This window comes from Acipenser ruthenus, unplaced genomic scaffold, assembly GCF_902713425.1.
Source record: "Acipenser ruthenus unplaced genomic scaffold, fAciRut3.2 maternal haplotype, whole genome shotgun sequence".
Classification (NCBI taxonomy): domain Eukaryota; kingdom Metazoa; phylum Chordata; class Actinopteri; order Acipenseriformes; family Acipenseridae; genus Acipenser; species Acipenser ruthenus.
The window spans coordinates 217,700-229,036 of NW_026708843.1; the positions used below are offsets into that span (position 1 = coordinate 217,700).

The 11,337-nt window shown below is 40.2% G+C and overlaps 1 protein-coding gene and 1 non-coding gene across 2 annotated transcripts; both read left to right on the forward strand.

The window, feature by feature from the left end:
- Window positions 1-975: 975 nt before the first annotated feature.
- On the forward strand, window positions 976-10,794 carry LOC117410131 (G-protein coupled receptor 15-like). Its single transcript, XM_034016559.3, has 3 exons — window positions 976-1,058; window positions 8,854-9,274; window positions 9,844-10,794. Exons 2-3 carry the CDS (start codon window positions 8,868-8,870, stop codon window positions 10,550-10,552), a joined length of 1,116 nt encoding a protein of 371 aa, XP_033872450.3. The 5' UTR covers window positions 976-1,058; window positions 8,854-8,867; the 3' UTR covers window positions 10,553-10,794.
- trnaa-cgc (transfer RNA alanine (anticodon CGC)) lies at window positions 7,098-7,169 on the forward strand. Its single transcript has one exon. It is a non-coding gene; the product is annotated as a tRNA-Ala (tRNA).
- Window positions 10,795-11,337: the final 543 nt, after the last annotated feature.

An 11,337-nucleotide genomic window follows, 5' to 3' on the forward strand; every position in this document is an offset into this window, starting at 1 on the left:
TAATAATAATACATTTACTACAGTTTAATCTGTAGTATTTTGTATTTATCATATCCTGATGTAACCATCACTATTATCTGCTGTATTATTGAATTGTGGTTTGTCACACTTGAACAAAAGTTATTGTATTTCTTGCTCTTATTGTATTACTTGTATTGTAACACTTGAAATGTATTTGCTTACGATTGTAAGTCGCCCTGGATAAGGGCGTCTGCTAAGAAATAAATAATAATAATAATAATAATAATAATAATAATAATAATAATAATAATAATAATAGATTAACATAATGTACATATTTTATTTAACATCATGTAAATCAAAGAAACTACAAAAATGATATCGCAAAAAAAAAAGTCTATACCGGAAGCCATAAAGTAACATTTCATGCTAGATTTCAGAAATGACGCATTTTTCCATTGGTCAGTTTTTCTGTTAAGTTCATGTTAAAACTACAACTAGAAACTAGAAACTACAACTACCAGCGTTCATTCGACCTTTTTTTAACTAATAGTAAAGATGCACAAAGTGTACAACACAAATACAGTAGTATTTAGGACGCTCCAGACAGAATCCTTCCTCAGAGTCGTGTCACTGGCATTTCTGCTTATGAAGGACAGTTATGACCAAAACTTCCTAAATACCCTCATCAACGATCAGTTCCTAATTCTACCCCCTGCTCACCGCTTAAAACACATCCCTAAAAAAACACACCGACACACTGTCAATAACCATCGTGTACACCACTTCGGTTGAGTTTTAAGACATAAACACATTATTGTGTTAAGTTGTTTTGTCTGAAACCGGGTCAGAGAGCTCAGCCTCAAAACCGCTTTCAAAAGCAACTTCTGTATAACGACCTCGATTAACATTGCGGTGACGGTGAGTCTCTCTGCAGATAGACAGGGTGTGTTATCCAGCGGAAACGTATGCGTGGCTATTGCTGATCGCTTAAATTATTAGCTGTGCTTTTTATTTTTTTGCCATCAACAGAGGCAGGAGAGAGGAGGTGGTTTTTAGCACCGCTTCAAGAACCAGAGAGAAGACAAGATATTCAGGTAAAATAGAAATGATTGCGGGGTGCGGGGTGCGGGGGTGCGGGGTGCGGAGTGCGGGGAGGGTACAAAAAAGTTGTCCATTTTTTTCTCACAATATTTTCCCTAATTTTTGGGTGTTTTGAAATTTGAAAAACCCTGATTTATCCTTGCAAAGATATTACCCGCTGTGTCACAAATTGACATTTTCTTTCAAAAGGTGTTTAAGAAATATGCCATCCGTTTTAATTCACCGTCGTTTTAATTAGCTTTTAATGACCTTTTAGTCTGTTTGACAAACGCGCCAGATTACATGTCGGCTTAATTTTTGGTTTGTTTTTTAGCAGGAGGGAAACGTTTTATTTTCTTTAATTTTTTTTATTAAATCAATATTCTAATAAACAAGGCAAAGTTTCACAAACCGAACCCGCTTTTATCAAAGAAAAAACGCCACTCCGTTTTCAGATATTGCATTTTCATAATATATATATATTTAAAATGTATTTATATAATATAAAATTTCTTAGCTGACGCCCTTATCCAGTGCGACTTACAATTGTTACAAGATATCACATTCTTTTTTTACATACAATTACATTATTTTTTACACATTATTTTTACATACAGTTACCCATTTATACAGTTGGGTTTTTACTGGAGCAATCTAGGTAAAGTACCTTGCTCAAGGGTACAGCAGCAGTGTCCCCCACTGGGGATTGAACCCACAACCCTGCGGTTAAGAGTCCAGAGCCCTGACCGCTACCCCACACTAGCCCCCAGCAGTCAAATGGGATGTTTTGCGATTTGGGAAATAAAATAAAAGCAATAATTCTGTCATCGTCCAATGAGTAAATAATGGATATTACCTAACACCGCCGGATCTGTTGCATTTAATAGTCCGTTTTAATTCATGCACAATTCTTGTCGTTTTAAACACAGCTCGGGTGTAAACAGACTATAGGTCACATACATAGTTGTCAAACCGGATGTCGGTCATAATCGTGGCCGTACAGCCACTTGTGGTCAAAATTATGATAGACCTATGATATTAAAAAAAAACCAAAACATTTTTTGCTGAAAAGAGCCGACTTCCCAACGTGTCTGTGTTTAATACGCTTTTGTCAAGGGAAAGCGTGTTTGAAAACTAACCGTGGAGGTGCTTCTGTGATGCCATGGTAACCACACTCGCTTATTTCTACTGAAATCTATTAACGCGCTTGTTGTGATGTCATTGGCTACGTAGTTAATGATGTAACGATATGCTATTCCTGCCAATTTAAACCTGCAGGCATCGTGGTGTGGAGTCTATGTGTCCATTAACTGTCCGTTACTCTTTTGTTGTAGATTCTCTTCTAGAACTACAAATTCATGTTGCGTGCATTTGTTTTGTGGACAGTGAGGGCAGCAGTGTGGAGTAGTGGTTAGGGCTCTGGACTCTTGACTGGAGGGTCGTGGGTTCAATCCCAGGTGGGAGACACTGCTGCTGTACCCTTGAGCAAGGTGCTTTACCTAGATTGCTCCAGTAAAAACCCAACTGTATAAATGGGTAATTGTATGTAAAAATAATGTGATATCTCGTAACAATTGTAAGTCGCCCTGGATAAGGACGTCTGCTAAGAAATAAATAATAATAATAGTAACTGCTGGTTCGTTGACTTTTGTATTTCTTGTGTTTGAGAGGTGATTCTGTATTCTTTTATATAATGTTGTCCCTGTCTCTCCTACAGATTTTATAAACCATAAACGAGGTGGCTAGTTTTGCATGACGGGGTTCCTTACGACTGAATATTTATTTTCTTTATTTGCGATGTCACTTATATATCTTTACAAACAAACACACACACACGCACACACACACACACACACACACACACACACACACACACACACACTCACACAGACACACACACACGCACACACACACACACACACACACACACACACACACACACACACACACACAGACACAGACACACGCACGCACACACACACACACACACAGACACACGCACACACACACACACAGACACACACACAGACACACACACACACAGACACACACACACACACACACAGACACACACACACTCACACACTCACACTATAATATTATTATTATTATTATTATTATTATTATTATTATTATATTTTTTGTTAAAAAAGCATGTCCCGTTTCAGATATATATATATATATATATATATATATATATGCGTTTTAATGTCCTTCAATGTGTCTGTGATCCGTTTCTGTTTACTGTGGACTACTGTAAACCACTTATCTGCTCCCTATTTTACTGCATTTAATCCTGTACTTTAGAGTACTGTAATCTGTCACAAGTGTTATTTAATCTGTAGTATTTTGTATTTAATTATATCCTGATGTAACTATCACTGACACTGTTATCTTCTCCGTTATTCAATCGTATTTTGTCATATACTTGTATTTGCTAGAACCAGTCATTGTATTTTATCTTGCTCTTAATTGTATTAATACTTGTACTGTGATTCTTGAAATGTATTTTTGTTTACGATTGTAAGTCGCCCTGGATAAGGGCGTCTGCTAAGAAATAAATAATAATAATAATAATAATAATAATAATAATAATAATAATAATATCAGCTACATATGCGTCTCTGGTAAAAGCGCTTTTTCTTCCTAGATAATGTTCTTCGTTTTGAAAACCATTGAGTAAAAACCGAGCCCCGTCATATAACAAAAACGCCTTGAGGTTACCCCACAGACTATTAAAAACCCCGTACAATCGGTCAAGGGCATTATAAACAGAGACAGACTCATAACGGTAACGCTTTCCATTGCGCGTCTCTAATGGCTGTGTGTTTGCATATAGCAGTTACTTATTAAATACAGGCATGCTTACACATCAATACAATGTTATTATGCAGAGTTACGATGGACTGAATGTGGAGATCTGTTTGCACGATATATGCAAGTACAGAATTGCGTCAGAAAAGGGGTTAGGGTTCGGGTTAGAGTTATAACATGCAAGAAGATGCACGCTATATCACTAAAGAGTGAGCGGGAATTGAAATTCTCACATCATGAGGTGTTTTCACGCAGGTGGGTAGATAAAGACGAATCTGGAGGTGCTCTAATACATGTGCACACTTCTATACAATAGAAAGAAAACTATCATGCGTTTGTTTTTTAGCTGTCCCTGTTTTAGAGTACAGTTGCATTATTGGTAACTCAGTATGGCTCTCGGCGTTTGCAGATCTAATGTAGATTTCAACGCTGTGGGGTTTACACAGAGCGCTGCGTTTCTCTGAATGATCACCCACGCAGATACAGACCCTGTTATCTGTGACAGCCTTTTCTTATCGAAGGAAGTTTAATTTCAGCACAGAAAAGAGAAAGAAAAGAAAATTGTGTCTTGTATGCAAAATCGCGCAGCAATGTACGATTACACCTTAAAAGAAAAATCTACACGGCCGTTACATATTACATTACATTATTATACTATCTTGGTCGGGTATAGAACGCTTTGCTGTTTTGAATGATCCAAGAGGATCACTAGAGATATTTAACACAGAAGAAACAAAATAATTGATAAACTCGCTCGTTTAATAATGCGCTTTTACAACGTTTTGGCTTCCGCCTTCTTCAGAGAGCATTTGTAGAAACACCCAAGCAGACTGATGCTTATAGAAATATATATATAGAGAGAATCCATTCAAAACAGCAAAGCGTTCTAATTTTATTATTTATTTCTTAGCAGACGCCATTATCCAGGGCGATTTACAATTGTTACAAGATACCACATTATTTTTACATACAATTCCCCATTTATACAGTTGGGTTTTTACTGGAGCAATCTAGGTAAAGTACCTTGCTCAAGGGTACAGCAGCAGTGTCCCCCACCTGGGATTGAACCCACGATCCTCCGGTCAAGAGTCCAGAGCCCTAACCACTACTCCACACTGCTGCCTCTATAGCCAACTACGATAGTATAATAATGTAATGTAATATGTAACGGCCGTGTAGATTTTTCTTTTAAGGTGTAATCGTACATTGCAACGCGATTTTGCATACTAGACACCATTTCAAGCCTTCTTTTCGTTCTCTTGTCTGTGCTGAAATGAAACTTCCTTCGATAAGAAAAGGCTGTCACAGATAACACGTTCTGTATCTGCATGGGCGATCCTTCAGAGAAACGCAGCGCTCTGTGTAAACCCGATAACGTTGAAATCTACATTAGATCTGCAAACGCCGAGAGCTATACTGAATTACCAATAATGCAATTGTACACTAAACCAGGGACAGCGCAAACACGAACGCATGATAGTTTTCTTTCTGCAGTGTGCATGTATTAGAAGCACCTCCAGATTTTCAGCAGCGTGGAGTAGCGGTTAGGGCTCTGGACTCTTGACCGGAGGGTCGTGGGTTCAATCCCAGGTGGGAGACACTGCTGCTGTACCCTTGAGCAAGGTACTTTACCTAGATTGCTCCAGTAAAAACCCAACTGTATAAATGGAGAATTGTATGTAAAAATAATGTAATATCTTGCAACAATTGTAAGTCGCCCTGGATAAGGGTGTCTGTTAAGAAATAAATAATAATAATAATAATAATAATAATAATAATAATAATAATAATAATAATAATAATAATAATAATAATTTGTCTTTATCTACCCACCTGCGTGAAAACACCTCAGGATGTGAGAATTTCAATTCCCGCTCACTCATCAGTGATATAGCGTGCATCTTCTTGCATGTTATAACTCTAACCCGAACCCTAACCCCTTTTCTGACGCAATTCTGTACTTGCATATATCGTGCAAACAGATCTCCATATTCAGTCCATCGTAACTCTGCATAATAACATTGTATTGATGTGTAAGCATGCCTGTATTTAATACGTAACTGCTATATGCAAACACACAGCCATTAGAGACGCGCAATGGAAAGCGTTACCGTTATGAGTCTGTCTCTGTTTATAATGTCCTTGACAGATTGTACGGGTTTTTTAATAGTCTGTGGGGTAACCTCAAGGCGTTTATGTTATATGACGGGGCTCGGTTTTTACTCAATGGTTTTCAAAACGAAGAACATTATCTAAGAAAAAGCGCTTTTACAAGAGACGCAAATTTAAGGTTTAAATAGAAAGGAAGAGCAGATTCATACATCATTAGCTATCAAAATCCTATAAGTGCCTCCACTGTTTGCTTTCAGATACACTTATATATATATATATAAACACACAAATATATTATAAATATGATAATAAATACTTGACTAGTTTCTTATATAAAAAATACATGACAAATAATTCTAATATATATGTTAGAAACGGGACATGTTTTTTTAAAACAAAAAATATATAATAATAATAATAATAATAATAATAATATATCGACAACATGTTTGAAGATGCAGGCAAAATAATATATATATTAAATAAATATATTTACAAAAAAATAAAATTAAAATACTTGTAAATGACGTAAAGCTTGATATTATTATTATTATTATTATTATTATTATTAGTGAAATGGCCAACTTTGACCACCTTTGATCTACTGCAGTTTCATCATCAAATGATATTCTTCATTAACAGCTTCATTAATTAGCTTCATTACCAGCCCCCTTATCTTTTTTTACGATGTTTGCTGTCGGGTCTAATTGCCGTTACGATTTCTATGTTTTTAATAAGTCAAATAGCTTTTCATGAGAGAATGTATTTATTAAATTGTTTATTTTTAATTGGGCCGTAAAATATTATTATTATTTATTTCTTAGCAGACGCCCTTATCCAGGTCGACATATAATTGTTACAAGATATCACATTATTTTTTATATACAATTACCCATTTATACAGTTGGGTTTTTACTGGAGCAATCTAGGTAAAGTACCTTGCTCAAGGGTACAGCAGCAGTGTCCCCCACTGGGGATTAAACCCACGACCCTCTGGTCAAGAGTCCAGAGCCCCTGACCACTACTCAACACAGCTGCCTACATATCCTCTATGAAATAAAATGCTCAACGCTTTCTCAATAAATTACATGACTCTCAATTCCTCGTCGAGTCGTGAGGATAGGAGAGGGGATGTAGCTCAGTGGTAGAGCGCACGCTTCGCATGTGTGAGGCCCCGGGTTCAATCCCCGGCATCTCCATCTATACTTCTTTTGTTTTTCATTCATTCAACATGAATTAAAACATTTTGCTGTCACCTGTATTTATGTTGGATCCTATACAAGTTTAAGAGTTAGTTGAAATAGAGTCCACACGCACATAACTTGCAGTCTATGTTGAGTTGTGACTATTATTATTATTATTATTATTATAATATAACAAAGTCGTCTCAAAGCGCTGTACAGCATCACATGAAAGGAAAGATAACCACAGAAAATACATTAAAGAGAAGAAAACAAACACAACGGGAAACTACAGTCAAGGCAAACGAGAATCGTTTTAGACAACAAATTCAGAGCAGGCTATTCACCAACACGGCCTCCCTAATCGACTGGGCCCGTCGTTTGTGGAGCATAGGAGATTTTATTTAGCAAACTGACAAATCAAGTGGGCAGATATAATCCTCAGGCAGTTTTTTTTTTGGGGGGGGGGGGGGGGGGGGGGGGGGGAAACGGCCGCCCTCCCCCCCATCATCCACAAGCACAGAAGAACTCAAAGCATATACGGGAGCTGTTGCTGTTATCTGCCAATTCAAATCCCATTCTTTCGACTGGAACTTTCGCTCTGAGTTCGAGGGAGAGGGAGAGGGAGAGAGAGAGAGAGAGGGAGAGGGAGAGGGAGAGGGAGAGGGAGAGGGAGAGGGATTTTTAAAATCTTGCCAGTCAAGTGATATCTTGATTAACCCATTCAGTGCCATTGTCCTAATTTGAGGGAGGGCTGGAACTTTTTTTTTTTTTAACTGGCATCGTCTTCCTGTTCATTTGAAGTGTAAAAAATGACCTTTTTATTTATTTATTTTTTTTTTACCATTTTTTAAAACTTTTAAATTGCATTCCCTGCCTCAAGATGGCTTCCCACGTCCCCTCAGGGACCTCTCAGAACTACATTTCCCATCATCCTCCTACTCACATATGTAACCGAGATGGATTTTACTGGTGAGCAGGAGGATGATGGGAAATGTAGTTCTGAGAAGTCCATGCGGGTACGTGGGAAGGCATCTTGAGGCAGGGATTGCAATTTAAAAGTTAAAAAAGTGGTCAAAATGTAAAAAAATAAAAAAAAACAGCACGCACACTTTAATAAAATAAAAAAGTCCTTCTGTACCCTTTAATTTTCTCTTTAACTATATCGTTATGATAACTCACTATGATTTTGTTATCCTCAGAAGTTTAAACGTAACTGTTATGCATTACGCAAATACAATACAGACCTTCAGATGCTTTTTTTAAATGACGCCTCGATATATAAAATAAGACACTGAAGACTTCACCTTTTTATTTTTTTATCATTGCTTGCAGCCTTCTCTCACTCACAACTCCCTGGCAAACGAAATGTATAACTCAAGGGATCCATCTTAAATAAAACACACTCGAATTTGAAATTTAATAAGAAATTCTACTGCCATCAACAACATCAAAACAACACTAACCTCTCTATCTATACAAAAGGTGCATTTGTATTTATTGTATTGTATTGTATTGTTCTATTGACGTTTGAAGAACTTTAGTAGTATCTTCCCTGACTTTGGTGCCACCAAGTGTTAGGATTATGCTACTGCACCTTTAAAAAAAAATCTGAACCTGAAAGCTTACCCCTGATGAAAATAATTTGTATCTACAGTATATTTATAGCAAATCCTCTCTCTCTCTCTCTCTCTCTCTCTAGCCGGTGTGAAAATCATGGACGAATACGACGATTATTCCTACTCGGGAGATTACCCCAACGCCTCCTCCTCCTACTCTCCCTTTGAGGAAATCTACTGCGACGTTCCTCATTTGCCGTGGGGCTGGATCGTGCGCTGCATCCTGTACTGCGTGGTCCTCTCGCTCGGCGTGCCGGGCAACGTGCTCCTCATGGGGGCGCTGTGGGTCCGGCACCGCTTTCACTGGAGGCCCGTGGAGCTCTTCATGATCAATCTGGCTTTCTCCGACCTGCTCTTCCTCCTGGTCCTGCCCCTCTGGCTGGACAGCGAGATCTCCGGAGGCCGGTGGCGCACCGGTTGGTTCTCCTGCCTGGCGAGTTCCTACACGGCCTCCCTGAACATGCACGCTGGCATTTTCTTTCTCACCGCCATGAGCGTTGACAGGTAATACGGGAGTTTAATAATAAGACACACCTGAGCTTGTTAGCTAGACACACTGGGGGCTGATCAAGCTGGTAGTAAAACCTGGACTGGGTAACACTGCTGTGGAACAGGAGTCTGATTCCCAGCCCTGCAATGCAATTCCAGTCCAGTCCAGTCTAGTGATATTAAACTGCAGTTACAATGTAATTCCAGTCCAGTCAAGTCTAGTGATATTAAACTGCAGTTACAATGTAATTCCAGTCCAGTCTAGTCTAGTGATATTAAACTGCAGTTACATTGCAGGGCTGGAAATAAGACTCCCCGCTGCACAGCAGTGTGATCCATTCCTGGTTTCACTAGGAGTTTAATAATAAGACACACCTGATCTTGTTACCTAGACACACTGGGGCTGATCAAGCTGGTAGTAAAACCTGGACTGGGTGACGCTGCTGTGCAATAGGAGTCTGATTACCATCCCTTCTTTAAAACACCCATAACGGGCAAATTTAACACATGACTTATAATACTACTGATAAACGTTCTGCTCTGTATATGTATTAATAGGATTATAATTGTTTATGTATTCACAGGTACCTAGCGGTGGTGCGCTCTGACATCTACCGACGAATCACGCACGTTTACAACAAGAACCTGATCTCCGCGGCGTGCTGCGTCTCCGTGTGGATTGTCTCCGTGCTCCTGGCCCTCCCCGTGCTGTTCGAGCGAGAGCACGTGAAGACCCACGGCACCTGGCACTGCCGCAACGCGGATCCTTCCCAGCGCCGCCTCGCCTCCCCCCTCCTCGGCTCCGCGGCTTTCTTTCTGCCATTGCTCATCATTCTCTTCTGCTATTGCTGTATCACCAAGACGCTGTGCCACCACTATCACCGGACGCTCACGCAGGACAAGAAGCTGCGGCGTTCTTTCCGCATCGTCTTCCTGGTGGTCGCCGTGTTCGCTTTCTCCTGGGTCCCCTTCAATGCTTTCAAGCTGCTGGCTGTGGTCGAGGAAATGTCCCTCCGCCGTTCCTGCCTGGCGGAAAAAGTCGCTCAACTCGGACTGCAAGTCACCGTGCCCCTCGCTTTCGCCAACAGCTGCGCTAACCCGGTCATCTACGCCTGTACCGACGCCTCGTTGCGCCAGGCGGCGCTCAAGGGTTTTTGCCCCCGGCTCCACGCCGTGTTTGAAACGGGGAGCGTCTCGCGTACGTCGGACACCAGTCTGCCCCAGAGTCAGCTGTCGTGGAGAGACAGAGATAGGCAGGGCAATTCTATAAGCCTCGTGCAGCTGAGGGGTTAGGATGAATGGTGTAGTAATAATAAAAGGGAAGCTGAGTCACGTGACTCGTGTCTCCCGCACGATTGGCTGATTCAGTCAGTCAGTCCTCCTGATGCAATGAAAAGAGCGCGAGGAAATGTTTTTTTTTTATTTATTAAGAACTATTTCTTTTAAGACGAAGACGACAACGCATGACTTGACTGTGGAACCAAACTCAAGTGAAGCCACACACACACACTCACACACACACACACACACACACACACTCATACACACAAACACACACACACACAAACACACACACAGACACAGACACACACACAAACACACACTGACACACACACACACTCACACACACACACTGACACACACACACACTGACACTCACACAGACACACACACTGACACACACACAGACACACACACACACACACACTGACACACACACACACACACACACACACACACACACGCTGACACACACACTGACACACACTCACACACACTGACACACACACACACTGACACACACTCACACACACACACTGACACTCACACACACACTGACACTCACACACACACTGACACTCACACACACACTGACACACAGACACACACACTGACACACACACAGACACTGACACACACACAGACACTGACACACACACAGACACTGACACACACACACACACTGACACACACTGACACACACATACTGACACACACGTCTGCTAAATGTATAAAGATAAGGGCGCTGGTAATGATAATGTGATGATGAAACTGCAGTAGATCAAAGGTGATCAAAG

Excerpts from the sequence above, each read along its gene's own strand:
- LOC117410131 (XM_034016559.3), top strand. The coding sequence starts at position 8,868 with ATGGACGAATACGACGATTATTCCTACTCGGGAGATTACCCCAACGCC. Across the intron at positions 9,275-9,843 it reads ACCGCCATGAGCGTTGACAG|GTACCTAGCGGTGGTGCGCT; the intron begins GTAATACGGGAG and ends ATGTATTCACAG.